The sequence below is a fragment of the Dermacentor andersoni genome, chromosome 1, assembly GCF_023375885.2.
Source record: "Dermacentor andersoni chromosome 1, qqDerAnde1_hic_scaffold, whole genome shotgun sequence".
Lineage (NCBI taxonomy): Eukaryota > Metazoa > Arthropoda > Arachnida > Ixodida > Ixodidae > Dermacentor > Dermacentor andersoni.
The window spans coordinates 403278227-403303965 of record NC_092814.1 but is presented as its reverse complement, the minus strand read 5'-3'; the positions used below and the strand labels follow the sequence as shown (position 1 = coordinate 403303965).

The window sequence follows — 25739 nt, the reverse complement described above, 5'->3', positions numbered from 1 at the left end:
AGCCGAAGAATCATCGTGCCGATCTTCGCATCAATAACTGCGGGCAAGCCAAGTGACCACACTCTGGTTACAAAACGACGGACACCACCGGCTCTGCTGGCGTTCACGCAGTGGCAGCAGTGGATGGCAGACTGAAGGCGTTCTTAAAAAATTCTACACTTGTTCACAGGAAGCCTCTGGGATATCACGAAGGCCTTCAGGTATCATCGGAGCTGCGCCTGCACGCCTGGCTGACAGCCGAAGAATCATCGTGCCGATCTTCGCATCAATAACTGCGGACAAGCCAAGTGACCACACTCTGGTTACAAAACGACGGACACCACCGGCTCTGCGGCGTTCACGCAGTGGAAGCAGTGGACGGCAGACTGAACGCGTTCTTAAAAAATTCTACACTTGTTCACAGGAAGCCTCTGGGATATCACGAAGGCCTTCAGGTATCATCGTAGCTGCGCCTGCACGCCTGGCTGACAGCCGAAGAATCATCGTGCCGATCTTCGCATCGATAACTGCGGACAAGCCAAGTGACCACACTCTGGTTACAAAACGACGGACACCACCGGCTCTGCTGGCGTTCACGCAGTGGCAGCAGTGGACGGCAGACTGAACGCGTTCTTAAAAAATTCTACACTTGTTCACAGGAAGCCTCTGGGATATCACGAAGGCCTTCAGGTATCATCGGAGCTGCGCCTGCACGCCTGGCTGACAGCCGAAGAATCATCGTGCCGATCTTCACATCAATAACTGCGGGCAAGCCAAGTGACCACACTCTGGTTACAAAACGACGGACACCACCGGCGCTGCTGGCGTTCACGCAGTGGCAGCAGTGGACGGCAGACAGAACGCGTTCCTAAAAAATTCTACACTTGTTCACAGGAAGCCTCTGGGATATCACGAAGGCCTTCAGGTATCATCGGAGCTGCGCCTGCACGCCTGGCTGACAGCCGAAGAATCATCGTGCCGATCTTCGCATCAATAACTGTGGACAAGCCAAGTGACCACACTCTGGTTACAAAACGACGGACACCACCGGCTCTGCTGGCGTTCACGCAGTGGCAGCAGTGGACGGCAGACTGAACGCGTTCTTAAAAAATTCTACACTTGTTCACAGGAAGCCTCTGGGATATCACGAAGGCCTTCAGGTATCATCGGAGCTGCGCCTGCACGCCTGGCTGACAGCCGAAGAATCATCGTGCCGATCTTCACATCAATAACTGCGGGCAAGCCAAGTGACCACACTCTGGTTACAAAACGACGGACACCACCGGCTCTGCTGGCGTTCACGCAGTGGCAGCAGTGGACGGCAGACTAAATGCGTTCCTTAAAAATTCTACACTTGTTCACAGGAAGCCTCTGGGATATCACGAAGGCATTCAGGTATCATCGGAGCTGCGCTTGCACGCCTGGCTGACAGTCGAAGAATCATCGTGCCGATCTTCGCATCGATAACTGCGGACAAGCCAAGTGACCACACTCTGATTACAAAACGACGGACACCACCGGCTCTGCTGGCGTTCACGCAGTGGCAGCAGTGGAGGGCAGACTGAACGCTTTCTTAAAAAATTGTACACTTGTTCACAGGAAGCCGCTGGGATATCACGAAGGCCTTCAGGTATCATCGGAGCTGCGCCTGCACGCCTGGCTGACAGCCGAAGAATCATCGTGCCGATCTTCGCATCGATAACTGCGGACAAGCCAAGTGACCACACTCTGGTTACAAAACGACGGACACCACCGGCTCTGCTAGCGTTCACGCAGTGGCAGCAGTGGACGGCAGACTGAACGCGTTCTTAAAAAATGCTACACTTGTTCACAGGAAGCCTCTGGGATATCACGAAGGCCTTCAGGTATCATCGGAGCTGCGCCTGCACGCCTGGCTGACAGCCGAAGAATCATCGTGCCGATCTTCGCATCAATAACTGCGGAGAAGCCAAGTGACCACATTCTGGTTACAAAACGACGGACACCATCGGCTCTGCTGGCGTTCACGCAGTGGCAGCAGTGGACGGCAGACTGAACGCGTTCTTAAAAAATTCTACACTTGTTGACAGGAAGCATCTGGGATATCACGAAGGCCTTCAGGTATCATCGGAGCTGCGCCTGCACGCCTGGCTGACAGCCGAAGAATCATCGTGCCGATCTTCGCATCAATACTGCGGGCAAGCCAAGTGACCACACTCTGGTTACAAAACGACGGACACCACCGGCTCTGCTGGCGTTCACGCAGTGGCAGCAGTGGATGGCAGACTGAACGCGTTCTTAAAAAATTCTACACTTGTTCACAGGAAGCCTCTGGGATATCACGAAGGCCTTCAGGTATCATCGGAGCTGCGCCTGCACGCCTGGCTGACAGCAGAAGAATCATCGTGCCGATCTTCGCATCAATAACTGCGGACAAGCTAAGTGACCACACTCTGGTTACAAAACGACGGACACCACCGGCTCTGCTGGCGTTCACGCAGTGGCAGCAGTGGACGGCAGACTGAACGCGTTCTTAAACAATTCTACACTTGTTCATAGGAAGCCTCTGGGATATCACTAAGGCCTTGAGGTACCATCGGAGCTGCGCGTGCACGGCGTGCGGACAGCCGAAGAATCATCGTGCCTATCTTCGCATCCATAACTGCGGACAAGCCAAGTGACCACACTCTGGTTATAAAAGGACGGACACCACCGGCTCTGCTGGCGTTCACGCAGTGGCAGCAGTGGACGGCAGACTGAATGCGGCCCTTAAAAATTCTACACTTGTTCACAGGAAGCCTCTGGGATATCACGAAGGCCTTCAGGTATCATCGGAGCTGTGCTTGCACGCCTGGCTGACAGTCGAAGAATCATCGTGCCAATCTTCGCATCGATAACTGCGGACAAGCCAAGTGACCACACTCTGATTACAAAACGACGGACACCACCGGCTCTGCTGGCGTTCACGCAGTGGCAGCAGTGGACGGCAGACTGAATGTGTTCCTTAAAAATTCTACACTTGTTCACAGGAAGCCTCTGGGATATCACGAAGGCATTCAGGTATCATCGGAGCTGCGCTTGCACGCCTGGCTGAGAGTCGAAGAATCATCGTGCCAATCTTCGCATTGATAACTGCGGACAAGCCAAGTGACCACACTCTGATTACAAAACGACGGACACCACCGGCTCTGCTGGCGTTCACGCAGTGGCAGCAGTGGACGGCAGACTGAACGCGTTCTTAAAAAATTCTACACATGTTCATAGGAAGCCTCTGGGATATCACGAAGGCCTTCAGGTATCATCGGAGCTGCGCCTGCACGCCTGGCTGACAGCCGAAGAATCATCGTGCCGATCTTCGCATCGATAACTGCGGACAAGCCAAGTGACCACACTCTTGTTACAAAACGACGGACACCACCGGCTCTGCTAGCGTTCACGCAGTGGCTGCAGTGGACGGCAGACTGAACGCGTTCTTAAACAATTCTACACTTGTTCTTAGGAAGCCACTGGGATATCACTAAGGCCTTGAGGTACCATCGCAGCGCGCGTGCACGCCTGGCGGACAGCCGAAGAATCATCGTGCCGATCTTCGCATCCATAACTGCGGACAAGCCAAGTGACCACACTCTGGTTACAAAAGGACGGACACCACCGGCTCTGCTGGCGTTCACGCAGTGGCAGCAGTGGACGGCAGACTGAATGCGTCCCTTAAAAATTCTACACTTGTTCACAGGAAGCCTCTGGGATATCACGAAGGCCTTCAGGTATCATCGGAGCTGCGCTTGCACGCCTGGCTGACAGTCGAAGAATCATCGTGCCATTCTTCGCATCGATAACTGCGGACAAGCCAAGTGACCACACTCTGATTACAAAACGACGGACACCACCGGCTCTGCTGGCGTTCACGCAGTGGCAGCAGTGGACGGCAGACTAAATGCGTTCCTTAAAAATTCTACACTTATTCACAGGAAGCCTCTGGGATATCACGAAGGCATTCAGGTATCATCGGAGCTGCGCTTGCACGCCTGGCTGACAGTCGAAGAATCATCGTGCCAATCTTCGCATGGATAACTGCGGACAAGCCAAGTGACCACACTCTGATTACAAAACGACGGACACCACCGGCTCTGCTGGCGTTAACGCAGTGGCAGCAGTGGAGGGCAGACTGAACGCGTTCTTAAAAAATTCTACACTTGTTCACAGGAAGCCTCTGGGATATCACGAAGGCCTTCAGGTATCATCGGAGCTGCGCCTGCACGCCTGGCTGACAGCCGAAGAATCATCGTGCCGATCTTCGCATCGATAACTGCGGACAAGCCAAGTGACCACACTCTGGTTACAAAACGACGGACACCACCGGCTCTGCTAGCGTTCACGCAGTGGCAGCAGTGGACGGCAGACTGAACGCGTTCTTAAAAAATGCTACACTTGTTCACAGGAAGCCTCTGGGATATCACGAAGGCCTTCAGGTATCATCGGAGCTGCGCCTGCACGCCTGGCTGACAGCCGAAGAATCATCGTGCCGATCTTCGCATCAATAACTGCGGACAACCTAAGTGACCACACTCTGGTTACAAAACGACGGACACCACCGGCTCTGCTGGCGTTCACGCAGTGGCAGCAGTGGACGGCAGACTGAACGCGTTCCTAAAAAATTCTACACTTGTTCACAGGAAGCCTCTGGGATATCAAGAAGGCCTTCAGGTATCATCGGAGCTGCGCCTGCACGCCTGGCTGACAGCCGAAGAATCATCGTGCCGATCTTCACATCAATAACTGCTTGCAAGCCAAGTGACCACTCTCGGGTTACAAAACGACGCACACCACCGGCTCTGCTGGCGTTCACGCAGTGGCAGCAGTGGGCGGCAGACTGAACGCGTTCTTAAACAATTCTACACTTGTTCATAGGAAGCCTCTGGGATATCACTAAGGCCTTGAGGTACCATCGGAGCTGCGCGTGCACGCCTGGCGGACAGCCGAAGAATCATCGTGCCGATCTTCGCATCCATAACTGCGGACAAGCCAAGTGACCACACTCTGGTTACAAAAGGACGGTCACCACCGGCTCTGCTGGCGTTCACGCAGTGGCAGCAGTGGATGGCAGACTGAATGCGGCCCTTAAAAATTCTACACTTGTTCACAGGAAGCCTCTGGGATATCACGAAGGCCTTCAGGTATCATCGGAGCTGCGCCTGCACGCCTGGCTGACAGCCGAAGAATCATCGTGCCGATCTTCGCATCGATAACTGCGGACAAGCCAAGTGACCACACTCTGGTTACAAAACGACGGACACCACCGGCTCTGCTGGCGTTCACGCAGTGGCAGCAGTGGATGGCAGACTGAATGCGGCCCTTAAAAATTCTACACTTGTTCACAGGAAGCCTCTGGGATATCACGAAGGCCTTCAGGTATCATCGGAGCTGCGCCTGCACGCCTGGCTGACAGCCGAAGAATCATCGTGCCGATCTTCGCATCGATAACTGCGGACAAGCCAAGTGACCACACTCTGGTTACAAAACGACGGACACCACCGGCTCTGCTGGCGTTCACGCAGTGGCAGCAGTGGACGGCAGACTGAACGCGTTCTTAAAAAATTCTACACTTGTTCACAGGAAGCCTCTGGGATATCACGAAGGCCTTCAGGTATCATCGGAGCGGCGCCTGCACGCCTGGCTGACAGCTGAATAATCATCGTGCCGATCTTCGCATCAATAACTGCTGAAAAGCCAAGTGACCACACTCTGGTTACAAAACGATGGACACCACCGGCTCTGCAGGCGTTCACGCAGTGGCAGCAGTGGACGGCAGACTGAACGCGTTCTTAAAAATTCTACACTTGTTCACAGGAAGCCTCTGGGATATCACGAAGGCCTTCAGGTATCATCGGAGCTGCGCCTGCACGCCTGGCTGACAGCCGAAGAATCATCGTGCCCATCTTCGCATCAATAACTGCTGACAAGCCAAGTGACCTCACTCTGGTTACAAAACGACGGACACCACCGGCTCTGCTGGCGTTCACGCAGTGGCAGCAGTGGACGGCAGACTGAACGCGTTCTTAAAAAATTCTACACTGTCGTAGCGCAAGCTTCGTGTGTGACGTCTTGTGATATCTAACTATGCCCTGATATAGTGACGCCACATGACCCTGTGACGTCATAGGGTTTTCTGTATAAGAACAAGCCGTTCTTGGCAATAAGACAGTTGCCTTTCTGCTCCTGGACCGTTGTCGCTCTTCTGCGTTAGTTCATCTGGCGACGAGGGTGGGACCACCGTGACCTGGCCTACTGGACGCCATCAACGAAGATGCGGCGGCTCAACGAGGCCACGCTACTACTGGAGGCGTCGCTACCATAGGCTAGCAAGAGATCCGCAATCCAAACAAGTAACACATTTACTTCTCCTACCAAGCCATGTCTCGGCTCGGCAGACTAGACGAGTACGACCCTAAGGTTCAGAACTTCGAATCTTATGTCGAACGATTTGAGCATTACGTCAGGGCAAACGAGATAGCGGAAGCGAAGAAACTGTCTGTTTTCTTGACAGTAATTGGTGCAGAAGCATATGAAATTCTCAAAAACTTGGTCGTTCCATTGCTACCAGGAGATAAGACCTTCGCGGAAGTAAAAGAGCTCTTGCAAAGCCACTACAACCCGAAGACGTCTGTAATTGCAGAAAGGTGCAAATTCAACCGCCGAGTGCAACTTGACCACGAAAGTGTCGAAGACTTCGTAGTAGAGTTGAAGCACCTAGCCCGCAAATGTAACTTTGGGCCATTTCTCCTGGACGCGCTACGCGACAGATTGGTAGCTGGGATCCGAAGTGAAGAAACGCAGAAGGCGTTGTTCACGGCTGACGCACTCACGTTTGAAAGGGCATGTAAAATAGCTCTTGACAGCGAATTGGCCGCGAAACAAACAGCCGCAATACAAGCAGGAAGCCGCGCAGAGAGCATAAACGCAGTGAAAATGAAGACTAACGAGCATCAGCGCAGCGACCGTGACCAAGCGAAGGGTAATAGCTCGGCGCGAGACAAGACCAAGAAACAAAAATGTTACCACTGTGGCAAGACACACGCGCCAGAACAGTGCTGGTATAAAAACTACTCGTGCAGACTATGTTCAAAAGTTGGGCACCTTCAAAGCATGTGTCGAACGAGCAAAAGTGAGCTGAAGGCACATGCAGTAATGGAATCGTCAGACGAAGAAGAGCACACTCTGTACAACTGCACAGTCGACTCATCTGTGAAGAACGGTTATGTGGTGACTGTAAATGTGGAGGGCCAGAAAGTGTCAATGCAGGTGGACACGGGGGCCGCAGTGACAGTTGTACCTGAAAGTGTGTACAAAGAGAAGTTTGCGCATGTGCATTGTGAACCTACTCGGGTTGTTCTAAAGACGTACACAGGCGAGAAAATGGATGTTATAGGGCAATGCAATGTAACCGCGACCTATGACGGGCAGAGTGCAGTTTTACTAATCGTTGTTGTGAAAAACCGCGAACGCGAGTTACCTGTATTGCTGGGAAGAACCTGGCTTAACAAGCTTCGGCTGAATTGGAAATCGCTTTGCAGTGTGCGCAGCGAAGACAGAGTAGATAAGATTCGCGCAAAGTTTCCAAACGTGTTTTCGCAATCGCTGGGTGCTATCAGGAACTTCGAGGCGCAAATTGTTTTACAACCGGGTTGTACGCCGCTGTTTTGTAAAGCACGCCCGCTTCCTTTTTCTTTGCGCGAACAAGCAGACAAACGCCTCGCTGAGCTCGAAAGCCAAGGCGTAATCACGCCTGTGAGTAAAAGCGATTGGGCAACTCCACTGGTTCTGGTCCCAAAGAAACAAGGCGATCAGATACGCCTTTGTGGTGATTACAAGATCACTGTAAATCCCGTACTTAAAATGGACCACTACCCACTACCACAACCAGAGGAATTGTTCACAGCACTGTGTGGAGGCAAAGTATTTTGTGTCTTAGATTTGTCATCGGCATACCAACAAGTGGTACTGAGCCCAGAATCAAGACCTATTCTGACGGTTAACACGCACAAGGGGCTCTATCAATATAACAGACTTCCTTATGGAATAGCCAGTGCCCCTGCTTTGTTCCAGTGCATGATGGATAAGGTTTTGCATGGTATTCCGAATGTTGGTTGCTATATTGATGATGTCATAATTGCAGGCCAGGACGTGGACGATTGCCAAAAAACGCTCGAGCGGGTGCTAGGCAAGCTTTCGGAGCATAACATAACGTTAAAGCTGGAAAAATGTAAGTTTTTCCAAGATTCTGTCTCTTACCTTGGGCACATGGTCAGCGCCGATGGCATCTACCCGACAGAAGAGAAAGTGAAGGCAATCCTGCACGCTCCTGAGCCAACAAATGTAACCGAATTAAGAGCATACTTAGGGCTGCTCAATTTTTACAGCAAATTTATGAAGAATGTGTCATCTATAGCAGAACCAATGTACAGATTGTTACGGAAGGGAGAACGATGGCTGTGGACGGAGCAGTGTAGTAATGCTTTAAAGCGACTAAGCATCTGCTTGTAAACAGCCATGCTCTTACCTACTACGACGCACGCAAGCCGCTTGGGTTGCAATGTGACGCGTCTGCGTACGGCGTTGGAGCTGTAATTTTTCACGTGCTACCGGACGGAGAAGAGCGTCCGATGGCCTTTGCTTCACGAACTCTGACGTCAGCTGAGAAAAATTATGCACAATGTGAAAGAGAGGCCCTAGCGCTTATCTTTGGGCTTCAAAAGTTCCACAAGTTTCTTTTCGGTAGGCAGTTTATGTTGTACACAGACCATCAGCCACTCGTAAGCATCTTGGGACAAAACAAAGCGACACCGTCGCAAGCAGCTGCGAGATTGCAAAGATGGTCCTTGATAATGTCCGCGTACCGGTATACGCTTAAGTACCGCAAAGGGGCTGAAATCGAAGTGGCTGATGCTCTGTCTCGTCTACCTCTACCGTCTTGTCCCAAATCTGAGAGTTCGGAATGTTTTTCCGTGTTCGAAAGCACTCCGTTGAACTCTTCTGACGTAGCTAAGGCCACTGCACGGGATGGCAAACTGTGCAGAGTGGTCGAGTACACGCGGTATGGTTGGCCTTCAGAAGTGCCTAATGATCTCCAGCCATACTGCGTTAGACGTCTAGAGCTATCACTCGAGCAAGGTTGTGTCACGTGGGGCACAAGGGTGATCGTGCCGGAGGCATTACAACCGGCTGTGTTGTCCTTGCTACATGAGGACCACCCAGGCACCTCAAGGATGAAAATGCTGGCTAGAGGCTTCATTTGGTGGCCAGGTCTCGATAAAGCAGTAGAAGATTACGTACGAACCTGTCGGGTTTGCCAAGTCGTGCAACCTGCCGCGCAGCCTGTACCACTACACCCTTGGCCTTATCCGTCCAAGGTTTGGCAAAGGCTGCATGTTGACTTTGCCATGAAAGGACAGCTTAACTTTCTAGTCTTAGTGGACGCCTATTCTAAGTGGATTGAAGTATGGCTAATGACCTCAACCGTCACAAGACAAATGATTTCCAAACTTCGAAGCGTCTTCGCGGCGTACGGATTTCCCGACGAAATTGTGAGCGATAATGGGCCGCAATTCGTATCACAAGAGTTCGAAGACTTCTTGGCTAAGAATAACATAAAACATACAAGAACGCCGCCCTATCACCCAATTTCGAACGGGGCAGCCGAACGTCTAGTCCAAACAACGAAGCGCGCATTGCTGAAACAGCTGTTATCAGATGTCTCGCAAAACCGAGAATCGGTGCAAGCCGGGTTAGACAGCTTTTTGATGAGCTATCGGAACACGCCACATAGTGTGACAGGCAGCACGCCTGCGCAGCTCTTCTTAAAGAGGCAACTTAAGACCAAGTTGTCATTCCTCAAACCCGATTTTAAGCAACATATGCTCAACAAACAGCTGAACAGCAAGCGGCAGAAAGATAAGCACCGGGGTACTGAACGCGGATTCTTAGTGAGTGACAAAGTGTTTGTTAAATGCGTTCGTGGTGAAAATGTGGCTTGGGAAGACGGCGTAGTTACTCAGATTGTAAGCCCAGTGACATATCTTGTGAATGTGGCGGGTGAAGTGCGCTTTGTGCATGCTGACCATTTGCGTCACTCCTTTGCGAGACCTGTCTCAGCTGAACCATTGCAGCTACTTCCCGACACAAGGCGCCTGGCTGAGCCGCAACAACCGCCAGATACCGATCCCGTCGTCATCCCTACAAGACTCCCGATGGCTGCCGCAGAACCCGCGGAATCTGCATTACGCGACTCTATGCAGAGTCCAACTCCTCAGGCTTCAACCGACCCTCCGATTACGGCAACAACGACTTCACACAAGGACACATCCCCAGCAGAGCAGAGCACAGAAGTTCCAAGCAAGCCCGAAGTTATGCCTCGACGAAGCGGCCGTGCGCGACGTCCGCCGGATAGGTTTAGGCATGAGGACTTTAGGAAGTGAAGTGCGGACTCAATCTAAGTGGGAAGGAATGTCGTAGCGCAAGCTTCGTGTGTGACGTCTTGTGATATCTAACTATGCCCTGATATAGTGACGCCACATGACCCTGTGACGTCATAGGGTTTTCTGTATAAGAATAAGCCGTTCTTGGCAATAAAGACAGTTGCCTTTCTGCTCCTGGACCGTTGTCGCTCTTCTGCGTTAGTTCATACACTTGTTCACGGGAAGCCTCTGGGATATCACGAAGGCCTTCAGGTATCATCGGAGCTGCGCTTGCACGCCTGGCTGACAGTCGAAGAATCATCGTGCCAATCTTCGCATCAATAACTGCGGACAAGCCAAGGGACAACACTCTGGTTACAAAACGACGGACACCACCGGCTCTGCTGGCGTTCCCGCAGTGGCAGCAGTGGACGGCAGACTGAACGCGTTCTTAAAAAATTCTACACTTGTTCACAGGAAGCCTCTGGGATATCACGAAGGCCTTCAGGTATCATCGGAGCTGCGCCTGCACGCCTGGCTGACAGCCGAAGAATCATCGTGCCGATCTTCGCATCGATAACTGCGGACAAGCCAAGTGACCACACTCTGGTTACAAAACGACGGACACCACCGGCTCTGCTAGCGTTCACGCAGTGGCAGCAGTGGACGGCAGACTGAACGCGTTCTTAAAAAATGCTACACTTGTTCACAGGAAGCCTCTGGGATATCACGAAGGCCTTCAGGTATCATCGGAGCTGCGCCTGCACGCCTGGCTGACAGCCGAAGAATCATCGTGCCGATCTTCGCATCAATAACTGCGGACAACCTAAGTGACCACACTCTGGTTACAAAACGACGGACACCACCGGCTCTGCTGGCGTTCACGCAGTGGCAGCAGTGGACGGCAGACTGAACGCGTTCCTAAAAAATTCTACACTTGTTCACAGGAAGCCTCTGGGATATCAAGAAGGCCTTCAGGTATCATCGGAGCTGCGCCTGCACGCCTGGCTGACAGCCGAAGAATCATCGTGCCGATCTTCACATCAATAACTGCTTGCAAGCCAAGTGACCACTCTCGGGTTACAAAACGACGCACACCACCGGCTCTGCTGGCGTTCACGCAGTGGCAGCAGTGGGCGGCAGACTGAACGCGTTCTTAAACAATTCTACACTTGTTCATAGGAAGCCTCTGGAATATCACTAAGGCCTTGAGGTACCATCGGAGCTGCGCGTGCACGCCTGGCGGACAGCCGAAGAATCATCGTGCCGATCTTCGCATCCATAACTGCGGACAAGCCAAGTGACCACACTCTGGTTACAAAAGGACGGTCACCACCGGCTCTGCTGGCGTTCACGCAGTGGCAGCAGTGGATGGCAGACTGAATGCGGCCCTTAAAAATTCTACACTTGTTCACAGGAAGCCTCTGGGATATCACGAAGGCCTTCAGGTATCATCGGAGCTGCGCCTGCACGCCTGGCTGACAGCCGAAGAATCATCGTGCCGATCTTCGCATCGATAACTGCGGACAAGCCAAGTGACCACACTCTGGTTACAAAACGACGGACACCACCGGCTCTGCTGGCGTTCACGCAGTGGCAGCAGTGGATGGCAGACTGAATGCGGCCCTTAAAAATTCTACACTTGTTCACAGGAAGCCTCTGGGATATCACGAAGGCCTTCAGGTATCATCGGAGCTGCGCCTGCACGCCTGGCTGACAGCCGAAGAATCATCGTGCCGATCTTCGCATCGATAACTGCGGACAAGCCAAGTGACCACACTCTGGTTACAAAACGACGGACACCACCGGCTCTGCTGGCGTTCACGCAGTGGCAGCAGTGGACGGCAGACTGAACGCGTTCTTAAAAAATTCTACACTTGTTCACAGGAAGCCTCTGGGATATCACGAAGGCCTTCAGGTATCATCGGAGCGGCGCCTGCACGCCTGGCTGACAGCTGAAGAATCATCGTGCCGATCTTCGCATCAATAACTGCTGAAAAGCCAAGTGACCACACTCTGGTTACAAAACGACGGACACCACCGGCTCTGCAGGCGTTCACGCAGTGGCAGCAGTGGACGGCAGACTGAACGCGTTCTTAAAAATTCTACACTTGTTCACAGGAAGCCTCTGGGATATCACGAAGGCCTTCAGGTATCATCGGAGCTGCGCCTGCACGCCTGGCTGACAGCCGAAGAATCATCGTGCCCATCTTCGCATCAATAACTGCTGACAAGCCAAGTGACCTCACTCTGGTTACAAAACGACGGACACCACCGGCTCTGCTGGCGTTCACGCAGTGGCAGCAGTGGACGGCAGACTGAACGCGTTCTTAAAAAATTCTACACTGTCGTAGCGCAAGCTTCGTGTGTGACGTCTTGTGATATCTAACTATGCCCTGATATAGTGACGCCACATGACCCTGTGACGTCATAGGGTTTTCTGTATAAGAACAAGCCGTTCTTGGCAATAAGACAGTTGCCTTTCTGCTCCTGGACCGTTGTCGCTCTTCTGCGTTAGTTCATCTGGCGACGAGGGTGGGACCACCGTGACCTGGCCTACTGGACGCCATCAACGAAGATGCGGCGGCTCAACGAGGCCACGCTACTACTGGAGGCGTCGCTACCATAGGCTAGCAAGAGATCCGCAATCCAAACAAGTAACACATTTACTTCTCCTACCAAGCCATGTCTCGGCTCGGCAGACTAGACGAGTACGACCCTAAGGTTCAGAACTTCGAATCTTATGTCGAACGATTTGAGCATTACGTCAGGGCAAACGAGATAGCGGAAGCGAAGAAACTGTCTGTTTTCTTGACAGTAATTGGTGCAGAAGCATATGAAATTCTCAAAAACTTGGTCGTTCCATTGCTACCAGGAGATAAGACCTTCGCGGAAGTAAAAGAGCTCTTGCAAAGCCACTACAACCCGAAGACGTCTGTAATTGCAGAAAGGTGCAAATTCAACCGCCGAGTGCAACTTGACCACGAAAGTGTCGAAGACTTCGTAGTAGAGTTGAAGCACCTAGCCCGCAAATGTAACTTTGGGCCATTTCTCCTGGACGCGCTACGCGACAGATTGGTAGCTGGGATCCGAAGTGAAGAAACGCAGAAGGCGTTGTTCACGGCTGACGCACTCACGTTTGAAAGGGCATGTAAAATAGCTCTTGACAGCGAATTGGCCGCGAAACAAACAGCCGCAATACAAGCAGGAAGCCGCGCAGAGAGCATAAACGCAGTGAAAATGAAGACTAACGAGCATCAGCGCAGCGACCGTGACCAAGCGAAGGGTAATAGCTCGGCGCGAGACAAGACCAAGAAACAAAAATGTTACCACTGTGGCAAGACACACGCGCCAGAACAGTGCTGGTATAAAAACTACTCGTGCAGACTATGTTCAAAAGTTGGGCACCTTCAAAGCATGTGTCGAACGAGCAAAAGTGAGCTGAAGGCACATGCAGTAATGGAATCGTCAGACGAAGAAGAGCACACTCTGTACAACTGCACAGTCGACTCATCTGTGAAGAACGGTTATGTGGTGACTGTAAATGTGGAGGGCCAGAAAGTGTCAATGCAGGTGGACACGGGGGCCGCAGTGACAGTTGTACCTGAAAGTGTGTACAAAGAGAAGTTTGCGCATGTGCATTGTGAACCTACTCGGGTTGTTCTAAAGACGTACACAGGCGAGAAAATGGATGTTATAGGGCAATGCAATGTAACCGCGACCTATGACGGGCAGAGTGCAGTTTTACTAATCGTTGTTGTGAAAAACCGCGAACGCGAGTTACCTGTATTGCTGGGAAGAACCTGGCTTAACAAGCTTCGGCTGAATTGGAAATCGCTTTGCAGTGTGCGCAGCGAAGACAGAGTAGATAAGATTCGCGCAAAGTTTCCAAACGTGTTTTCGCAATCGCTGGGTGCTATCAGGAACTTCGAGGCGCAAATTGTTTTACAACCGGGTTGTACGCCGCTGTTTTGTAAAGCACGCCCGCTTCCTTTTTCTTTGCGCGAACAAGCAGACAAACGCCTCGCTGAGCTCGAAAGCCAAGGCGTAATCACGCCTGTGAGTAAAAGCGATTGGGCAACTCCACTGGTTCTGGTCCCAAAGAAACAAGGCGATCAGATACGCCTTTGTGGTGATTACAAGATCACTGTAAATCCCGTACTTAAAATGGACCACTACCCACTACCACAACCAGAGGAATTGTTCACAGCACTGTGTGGAGGCAAAGTATTTTGTGTCTTAGATTTGTCATCGGCATACCAACAAGTGGTACTGAGCCCAGAATCAAGACCTATTCTGACGGTTAACACGCACAAGGGGCTCTATCAATATAACAGACTTCCTTATGGAATAGCCAGTGCCCCTGCTTTGTTCCAGTGCATGATGGATAAGGTTTTGCATGGTATTCCGAATGTTGGTTGCTATATTGATGATGTCATAATTGCAGGCCAGGACGTGGACGATTGCCAAAAAACGCTCGAGCGGGTGCTAGGCAAGCTTTCGGAGCATAACATAACGTTAAAGCTGGAAAAATGTAAGTTTTTCCAAGATTCTGTCTCTTACCTTGGGCACATGGTCAGCGCCGATGGCATCTACCCGACAGAAGAGAAAGTGAAGGCAATCCTGCACGCTCCTGAGCCAACAAATGTAACCGAATTAAGAGCATACTTAGGGCTGCTCAATTTTTACAGCAAATTTATGAAGAATGTGTCATCTATAGCAGAACCAATGTACAGATTGTTACGGAAGGGAGAACGATGGCTGTGGACGGAGCAGTGTAGTAATGCTTTAAAGCGACTAAGCATCTGCTTGTAAACAGCCATGCTCTTACCTACTACGACGCACGCAAGCCGCTTGGGTTGCAATGTGACGCGTCTGCGTACGGCGTTGGAGCTGTAATTTTTCACGTGCTACCGGACGGAGAAGAGCGTCCGATGGCCTTTGCTTCACGAACTCTGACGTCAGCTGAGAAAAATTATGCACAATGTGAAAGAGAGGCCCTAGCGCTTATCTTTGGGCTTCAAAAGTTCCACAAGTTTCTTTTCGGTAGGCAGTTTATGTTGTACACAGACCATCAGCCACTCGTAAGCATCTTGGGACAAAACAAAGCGACACCGTCGCAAGCAGCTGCGAGATTGCAAAGATGGTCCTTGATAATGTCCGCGTACCGGTATACGCTTAAGTACCGCAAAGGGGCTGAAATCGAAGTGGCTGATGCTCTGTCTCGTCTACCTCTACCGTCTTGTCCCAAATCTGAGAGTTCGGAATGTTTTTCCGTGTTCGAAAGCACTCCGTTGAACTCTTCTGACGTAGCTAAGGCCACTGCACGGGATGGCAAACTGTGCAGAGTGGTCGAGTACACGCTGTATGGTTGGCCTTCAGAAGTGCCTAATGATCTCCAGCCATACTGCGTTAGACGTCTAGAGCTATCACTCGAGCAAGGTTGTGTCACGTGGGGCACAAGGGTGATCGTGCCGGAGGCATTACAACCGGCTGTGTTGTCCTTGCTACATGAGGACCACCCAGGCACCTCAAGGATGAAAATGCTGGCTAGAGGCTTCATTTGGTGGCCAGGTCTCGATAAAGCAGTAGAAGATTACGTACGAACCTGTCGGGTTTGCCAAGTCGTGCAACCTGCCGCGCAGCCTGTACCACTACACCCTTGGCCTTATCCGTCCAAGGTTTGGCAAAGGCTGCATGTTGACTTTGCCATGAAAGGACAGCTTAACTTTCTAGTCTTAGTGGACGCCTATTCTAAGTGGATTGAAGTATGGCTAATGACCTCAACCGTCACAAGACAAATGATTTCCAAACTTCGAAGCGTCTTCGCGGCGTACGGATTTCCCGACGAAATTGTGAGCGATAATGGGCCGCAATTCGTATCACAAGAGTTCGAAGACTTCTTGGCTAAGAATAACATAAAACATACAAGAACGCCGCCCTATCACCCAATTTCGAACGGGGCAGCCGAACGTCTAGTCCAAACAACGAAGCGCGCATTGCTGAAACAGCTGTTATCAGATGTCTCGCAAAACCGAGAATCGGTGCAAGCCGGGTTAGACAGCTTTTTGATGAGCTATCGGAACACGCCACATAGTGTGACAGGCAGCACGCCTGCGCAGCTCTTCTTAAAGAGGCAACTTAAGACCAAGTTGTCATTCCTCAAACCCGATTTTAAGCAACATATGCTCAACAAACAGCTGAACAGCAAGCGGCAGAAAGATAAGCACCGGGGTACTGAACGCGGATTCTTAGTGAGTGACAAAGTGTTTGTTAAATGCGTTCGTGGTGAAAATGTGGCTTGGGAAGACGGCGTAGTTACTCAGATTGTAAGCCCAGTGACATATCTTGTGAATGTGGCGGGTGAAGTGCGCTTTGTGCATGCTGACCATTTGCGTCACTCCTTTGCGAGACCTGTCTCAGCTGAACCATTGCAGCTACTTCCCGACACAAGGCGCCTGGCTGAGCCGCAACAACCGCCAGATACCGATCCCGTCGTCATCCCTACAAGACTCCCGATGGCTGCCGCAGAACCCGCGGAATCTGCATTACGCGACTCTATGCAGAGTCCAACTCCTCAGGCTTCAACCGACCCTCCGATTACGGCAACAACGACTTCACACAAGGACACATCCCCAGCAGAGCAGAGCACAGAAGTTCCAAGCAAGCCCGAAGTTATGCCTCGACGAAGCGGCCGTGCGCGACGTCCGCCGGATAGGTTTAGGCATGAGGACTTTAGGAAGTGAAGTGCGGACTCAATCTAAGTGGGAAGGAATGTCGTAGCGCAAGCTTCGTGTGTGACGTCTTGTGATATCTAACTATGCCCTGATATAGTGACGCCACATGACCCTGTGACGTCATAGGGTTTTCTGTATAAGAATAAGCCGTTCTTGGCAATAAAGACAGTTGCCTTTCTGCTCCTGGACCGTTGTCGCTCTTCTGCGTTAGTTCATACACTTGTTCACGGGAAGCCTCTGGGATATCACGAAGGCCTTCAGGTATCATCGGAGCTGCGCCTGCACGCCTGGCTGACAGCCGAAGAATCATCGTGCCGATCTTCGCATCAATAACTGCGGACAAGCCAAGGGACAACACTCTGGTTACAAAACGACGGACACCACCGGCTCTGCTGGCGTTCCCGCAGTGGCAGCAGTGGACGGCAGACTGAACGCGTTCTTAAAAGATTCTACACTTGTTCACAGGAAGCCTCTGGGATATCACGAAGGCCTTCAGGTATCATCGGAGCTGCGCCTGCACGCCTGGCTAACAGCCGAAGAATCATCGTGCCGATCTTCGCATCGATAACTGCGGACAAGCCAAGTGACCACACTCTGGTTACAAAACGACGGACACCACCGGCTCTGCTGGCGTTCACGCAGTGGCAGCAGTGGACGGCAGACTGAACGCGTTCTTAAAAAATTCTACACTTGTTCACGGGAAGCCTCTGGGATATCACGAAGGCCTTCAGGTATCATCGGAGCTGCGCCTGCACGCCTGGCTGACAGCCGAAGAATCATCGTGCCCATCTTCGCATCAATAACTGCGGACAAGCCAAGGGACAACACTCTGGTTACAAAACGATGGACACCACCGGCTCTGCTGGCGTTCACGCAGTGGCAGCAGTGGAGGGCAGACTGAACGCGTTCTTAAAAAATTCTACACTTGTTCACAGGAAGCCTCTGGGATATCACGAAGGCCTTCAGGTATCATAGGAGCTGCGCCTGCAGGCCTGGCTGACAGCCGAAGAATCATCGTGCCGGTCTTCGCATCGATAACTGCGGACAAGCCAAGTGACTACACTCTGGTTACAAAACGACGGACACCACCGGCTCTGCTGGCGTTCACGCAGTGGCAGCAGTGGACGGCAGACTGAACGCGTTCTTAAAAAATTCTACACTTGTTCACAGGAAGCCTCTGGGATATCACGAAGGCCTTCAGGTATCATCGGAGCTGCGCCTGCACGCCTGGCTGACAGTCGAAGAATCATCGTGCCAATCTTCGCATCGATAACTGCGGACAAGCCAAGTGACCACACTCTGATTACAAAACGACGGACACCACCGGGTTTGCTGGCGTTCACGCTTTGGCAGCAGTGGACGGCAGACTGAATGTGTTCCTTAAAAATTCTACACTTGTTCACGGGAAGCCTCTGGGATATCACGAAGGCCTTCAGGTATCATCGGAGCTGCGCCTGCACGCCTGGCTGACAGCCGAAGAATCATCGTGCCGATCTTCGCATCAATAACTGCGGACAAGCCAAGGGACAACACTCTGGTTACAAAACGACGGACACCACCGGCTCTGCTGGCGTTCCCGCAGTGGCAGCAGTGGACGGCAGACTGAACGCGTTCTTAAAAGATTCTACACTTGTTCACAGGAAGCCTCTGGGATATCACGAAGGCCTTCAGGTATCATCGGAGCTGCGCCTGCACGCCTGGCTAACAGCCGAAGAATCATCGTGCCGATCTTCGCATCGATAACTGCGGACAAGCCAAGTGACCACACTCTGGTTACAAAACGACGGACACCACCGGCTCTGCTGGCGTTCACGCAGTGGCAGCAGTGGACGGCAGACTGAACGCGTTCTTAAAAAATTCTACACTTGTTCACGGGAAGCCTCTGGGATATCACGAAGGCCTTCAGGTATCATCGGAGCTGCGCCTGCACGCCTGGCTGACAGCCGAAGAATCATCGTGCCCATCTTCGCATCAATAACTGCGGACAAGCCAAGGGACAACACTCTGGTTACAAAACGATGGACACCACCGGCTCTGCTGGCGTTCACGCAGTGGCAGCAGTGGAGGGCAGACTGAACGCGTTCTTAAAAAATTCTACACTTGTTCACAGGAAGCCTCTGGGATATCACGAAGGCCTTCAGGTATCATAGGAGCTGCGCCTGCAGGCCTGGCTGACAGCCGAAGAATCATCGTGCCGGTCTTCGCATCGATAACTGCGGACAAGCCAAGTGACTACACTCTGGTTACAAAACGACGGACACCACCGGCTCTGCTGGCGTTCACGCAGTGGCAGCAGTGGACGGCAGACTGAACGCGTTCTTAAAAAATTCTACACTTGTTCACAGGAAGCCTCTGGGATATCACGAAGGCCTTCAGGTATCATCGGAGCTGCGCCTGCACGCCTGGCTGACAGCAGAAGAATCATCGTGCCGATCTTCGCATCGATAACTGCGGACAAGCCAAGTGACCACACTCTGGTTACAAAACGATGGACACCACCGGCTCTGCTGGCATTCACGCAGTGGCAGCAGTGGACGGCAGACTGAACGCGTTCTTAAAAAATTCTACACTTGTTCACGGGCAGCCTCTGGGATATCACGAAGGCCTTCAGGAATCATCGGAGCTGCGCCTGCACGCCTGGCTGACAGCCGAAGAATCATCGTGCCGATCTTCGCATCAATAACTGCGGACAAGCCAAGTGACCACACTCTGGTTACAAAACGACGGACACCACCGGCTCTGCTGGCGTTCACGCAGTGGCAGCAGTGGACGGCAGACTGAACGCGTTCTTAAACAATTCTACACTTGTTCATAGGAAGCCACTGGGATATCACTAAGGCCTTGAGGTACCATCGGAGCTGCGCGTGCACGCCTGGCGGACAGCCGAAGAATCATCGTGCCGATGTTCGCATCCATAACTGCGGACAAGCCAAGTGACCACACTCTGGTTACAAAAGGACGGACACCACCGGCTCTGCTGGCGTTCACGCAGTGGCAGCAGTGGACGGCAGACTGAATGCGTCCCTTAAAAATTCTACACTTGTTCACAGGAAGCCTCTGGGATATCACGAAGGCCTTCAGGTATCATCGGAGCTGCGCTTGCACGCCTGGCTGACAGTCGAAGAATCATCGTGCCAATCTTCGCATCGATAACTGCAGACAAGCCAAGTGACCACACTCTGATTACAAAACGACGGACACCACCGGGTTTGCTGGCGTTCACGCTTTGGCAGCAGTGGACGGCAGACTGAATGTGTTCCTTAAAAATTCTACACTTGTTCACAGGAAGCCTCTGGAATATCACGAAAGCATTCAGGTATCATTGGAGCTGCGCTTGCACGCCTGGCTGACAGTCGAAGAATCATCGTGCCAATCTTCGCATTGATAACTGCGGACAAGCCAAGTGACCACACTATGATTACAAAACGACGGACACCACCGGCTCTGCTGGCGTTCACGCAGTGGCAGCAGTGGACGGCAGACTGAGCGCGTTCTTAAAAAAATTCTACACTTGTTCACAGGAAGCATCTGGGATATCACGAAGGCCTTCAGGTATCATCGGAGCTGCGCCTGCACGCCTGGCTGACAGCCGAAGAATCATCGTGCCGATCTTCGCATCAATAACTGCGGGCAAGCCAAGTGACCACACTCTGGTTACAAAACGACGGACACCACCGGCTCTGCTGGCGTTCACGCAGTGGCAGCAGTGGACGGCAGACTGAACGCGTTCTTAAAAAATTCTACACTTGTTCACAGGAAGCCTCTGGGATATCACGAAGGCCTTCAGGTATCATCGGAGCTGCGCCTGCACGCCTGGCTGACAGCCGAAGAATCATCGTGCCGATCTTCGCATCAATAACTGCGGACAAGCCAAGTGACCACAGTCTGGTTACAAAACGACGGACACCACCGGCTCTGCTGACGTTCACGCAGTGGCAGCAGTGGACGGCAGGCTGAACGCGTTCTTAAAAAATTCTACACTTGTTCACAGGAAGCCTCTGGGATATCACGAAGGCCTTCAGGCATCATCGGAGCTGCGCCTGCACGCCTGGCTGACAGCCGAAGAATCATCGTGCCGATCTTCGCATCAATAACTGCGGACAAGCCAAGTGACCACACTCTGGTTACAAAACGACGGACACCACCGGCTCTGCTGGCGTTCACGCAGTGGCAGCAGTGGACGGCAGACTGAATGCGTCCCTTAAAAATTCTACACTTGTTCACAGGAAGCCTCTGGGATATCACGAAGGCCTTCAGGTATCATCGGAGCTGCGCTTGCACGCCTGACTGACAGTCGAAGAATCATCGTGCCAATCTTCGCATCGATAACTGCGGACAAGCCAAGTGACCACACTCTGATTACAAAACGACGGACACCACCGGGTTTGCTGGCGTTCACGCTTTGGCAGCAGTGGACGGCAGACTGAATGTGTTCCTTAAAAATTCTACACTTGTTCACAGGAAGCCTCTGGAATATCACGAAGGCATTCAGGTATCATTGGAGCTGCGCTTGCACGCCTGGCTGACAGTCGAAGAATCATCGTGCCAATCTTCGCATTGATAACTGCGGACAAGCCAAGTGACCACACTACGATTACAAAAGGACGGACACCACCGGCTCTGCTGGCGTTCACGCAGTGGCAGCAGTGGACGGCAGACTGAGCGCGTTCTTAAAAAATTCTACACTTGTTCACAGGAAGCATCTGGGATATCACGAAGGCCTTCAGGTATCATCGGAGCTGCGCCTGCACGCCTGGCTGACATCCGAAGAATCATCGTGCCGATCTTCGCATCAATAACTGCGGACAAGCCAAGTGACCACACTCTGGTTACAAAACGACGGACACCACCGGCTCTGCTGGCGTTCACGCAGTGGCAGCAGTGGACGGCAGACTGAACACGTTCTTAAAAAATTCTACACTTGTTCACGGGAAGCCTCTGGGATATCACGAAGGCCTTCAGGTATCATCGGAGCTGCGCCTGCACGCCTGGCTGACAGCCGAAGAATCATCGTGCCGATCTTCGCATCGATAACTGCGGACAAGCCAAGTGACCACACTCTGGTTACAAAACGATGGACACCACCGGCTCTGCTGGCATTCACGCAGTGGCAGCAGTGGACGGCAGACTGAACGCGTTCTTAAAAAATTCTACACTTGTTCACGGGAAGCCTCTGGGATATCACGAAGGCCTTCAGGTATCATCGGAGCTGCGCCTGCACGCCTGGCTGACAGCCGAAGAATCATCGTGCCGATCTTCGCATCAATAACTGCGGACAAGCCAAGTGACCACACTCTGGTTACAAAACGACGGACACCACCGGCTCTGCTGGCGTTCACGCAGTGGCAGCAGTGGACGGCAGACTGAACGCGTTCCTAAACAATTCTAGACTTGTTCATAGGAAGCCACTGGGATATCACTAAGGCCTTGAGGTACCATCGGAGCTGCGCGTGCACGCCTGGCGGACAGCCGAAGAATCATCGTGCCGATGTTCGCATCCATAACTGCGGACAAGCCAAGTGACCACACTCTGGTTACAAAAGGACGGACACCACCGGCTCTGCTGGCGTTCACGCAGTGGCAGCAGTGGACGGCAGACTGAATGCGTCCCTTAAAAATTCTACACTTGTTCACAGGAAGCCTCTGGGATATCACGAAGGCCTTCAGGTATCATCGGAGCTGCGCTTGCACGCCTGGCTGACAGTCGAAGAATCATCGTGCCAATCTTCGCATCGATAACTGCGGACAAGCCAAGTGACCACACTCTGATTACAAAACGACGGACACCACCGGGTTTGCTGGCGTTCACGCTTTGGCAGCAGTGGACGGCAGACTGAATGTGTTCCTTAAAAATTCTACACTTGTTCACAGGAAGCCTCTGGAATATCACGAAAGCATTCAGGTATCATTGGAGCTGCGCTTGCACGCCTGGCTGACAGTCGAAGAATCATCGTGCCAATCTTCGCATTGATAACTGCGGACAAGCCAAGTGACCACACTATGATTACAAAACGACGGACACCACCGGCTCTGCTGGCGTTCACGCAGTGGCAGCAGTGGACGGCAGACTGAGCGCGTTCTTAAAAAAATTCTACACTTGTTCACAGGAAGCATCTGGGATATCACGAAGGCCTTCAGGTATCATCGGAGCTGCGCCTGCACGCCTGGCTGACAGCCGAAGAATCATCGTGCCGATCTTCGCATCAATAACTGCGGGCAAGCCAAGTGACCACACTCTGGTTACAAAACGACGGACACCACCGGCTCTGCTGGCGTTCACGCAGTGGCAGCAGTGGACGGCAGACTGAACGCGTTCTTAAAAAATTCTACACTTGTTCACAGGAAGCCTCTGGGATATCACGAAGGCCTTCAGGTATCATCGGAGCTGCGCCTGCACGCCTGGCTGACAGCCGAAGAATCATCGTGCCGATCTTCGCATCAATAACTGCGGACAAGCCAAGTGACCACAGTCTGGTTACAAAACGACGGACACCACCGGCTCTGCTGACGTTCACGCAGTGGCAGCAGTGGACGGCAGGCTGAACGCGTTCTTAAAAAATTCTACACTTGTTCACAGGAAGCCTCTGGGATATCACGAAGGCCTTCAGGCATCATCGGAGCTGCGCCTGCACGCCTGGCTGACAGCCGAAGAATCATCGTGCCGATCTTCGCATCAATAACTGCGGACAAGCCAAGTGACCACACTCTGGTTACAAAACGACGGACACCACCGGCTCTGCTGGCGTTCACGCAGTGGCAGCAGTGGACGGCAGACTGAATGCGTCCCTTAAAAATTCTACACTTGTTCACAGGAAGCCTCTGGGATATCACGAAGGCCTTCAGGTATCATCGGAGCTGCGCTTGCACGCCTGACTGACAGTCGAAGAATCATCGTGCCAATCTTCGCATCGATAACTGCGGACAAGCCAAGTGACCACACTCTGATTACAAAACGACGGACACCACCGGGTTTGCTGGCGTTCACGCTTTGGCAGCAGTGGACGGCAGACTGAATGTGTTCCTTAAAAATTCTACACTTGTTCACAGGAAGCCTCTGGAATATCACGAAGGCATTCAGGTATCATTGGAGCTGCGCTTGCACGCCTGGCTGACAGTCGAAGAATCATCGTGCCAATCTTCGCATTGATAACTGCGGACAAGCCAAGTGACCACACTACGATTACAAAAGGACGGACACCACCGGCTCTGCTGGCGTTCACGCAGTGGCAGCAGTGGACGGCAGACTGAGCGCGTTCTTAAAAAATTCTACACTTGTTCACAGGAAGCATCTGGGATATCACGAAGGCCTTCAGGTATCATCGGAGCTGCGCCTGCACGCCTGGCTGACATCCGAAGAATCATCGTGCCGATCTTCGCATCAATAACTGCGGACAAGCCAAGTGACCACACTCTGGTTACAAAACGACGGACACCACCGGCTCTGCTGGCGTTCACGCAGTGGCAGCAGTGGACGGCAGACTGAACGCGTTCTTAAAAAATTCTACACTTGTTCACGGGAAGCCTCTGGGATATCACGAAGGCCTTCAGGTATCATCGGAGCTGCGCCTGCACGCCTGGCTGACAGCCGAAGAATCATCGTGCCGATCTTCGCATCGATAACTGCGGACAAGCCAAGTGACCACACTCTGGTTACAAAACGATGGACACCACCGGCTCTGCTGGCATTCACGCAGTGGCAGCAGTGGACGGCAGACTGAACGCGTTCTTAAAAAATTCTACACTTGTTCACGGGAAGCCTCTGGGATATCACGAAGGCCTTCAGGTATCATCGGAGCTGCGCCTGCACGCCTGGCTGACAGCCGAAGAATCATCGTGCCGATCTTCGCATCAATAACTGCGGACAAGCCAAGTGACCACACTCTGGTTACAAAACGACGGACACCACCGGCTCTGCTGGCGTTCACGCAGTGGCAGCAGTGGACGGCAGACTGAACGCGTTCTTAAACAATTCTAGACTTGTTCATAGGAAGCCACTGGGATATCACTAAGGCCTTGAGGTACCATCGGAGCTGCGCGTGCACGCCTGGCGGACAGCCGAAGAATCATCGTGCCGATGTTCGCATCCATAACTGCGGACAAGCCAAGTGACCACACTCTGGTTACAAAAGGACGGACACCACCAGCTCTGCTGGCGTTCACGCAATGGCAGCAGTGGACGGCAGACTGAATGCGTCCCTTAAAAATTCTACACTTGTTCACAGGAAGCCTCTGGGATATCACGAAGGCCTTCAGGTATCATCGGAGCTGCGCTTGCACGCCTGGCTGACAGTCGAAGAATCATCGTGCCAATCTTCGCATCGATAACTGCGGACAAGCCAAGTGACCACACTCTGATTACAAAACGACGGACACCACCGGGTTTGCTGGCGTTCACGCTTTGGCAGCAGTGGACGGCAGACTGAATGTGTTCCTTAAAAATTCTACACTTGTTCACAGGAAGCCTCTGGGATATCACGAAGGCATTCAGGTATCATCGGAGCTGCGCTTGCACGCCTGGCTGACAGTCGAAGAATCATCGTGCCAATCTTCGCATTGATAACTGCGGACAAGCCAAGTGACCACACTATGATTA

General features: G+C 52.3%; 2 protein-coding genes across 2 annotated transcripts; both read left to right on the top strand.

Annotated features, from left to right (window-relative positions):
* The first annotated feature begins 6341 nt into the window (after nucleotides 1-6341).
* On the top strand, nucleotides 6342-10430 carry LOC126531758 (uncharacterized). Its single transcript, XM_072284196.1, has 2 exons — nucleotides 6342-7294; nucleotides 10108-10430. The coding sequence occupies exons 1-2, from the start codon at nucleotides 6370-6372 to the stop codon at nucleotides 10428-10430; spliced, it is 1248 nt and encodes a 415-aa protein (XP_072140297.1). The 5' UTR covers nucleotides 6342-6369.
* A 2649-nt stretch (nucleotides 10431-13079) lies between these two features.
* Nucleotides 13080-17155, top strand: LOC126531765 (uncharacterized). The gene is made up of 2 exons (XM_050179483.3): nucleotides 13080-14019; nucleotides 16833-17155. Exons 1-2 carry the CDS (start codon nucleotides 13095-13097, stop codon nucleotides 17153-17155), a joined length of 1248 nt encoding a protein of 415 aa, XP_050035440.3. The 5' UTR covers nucleotides 13080-13094.
* Nucleotides 17156-25739: the final 8584 nt, after the last annotated feature.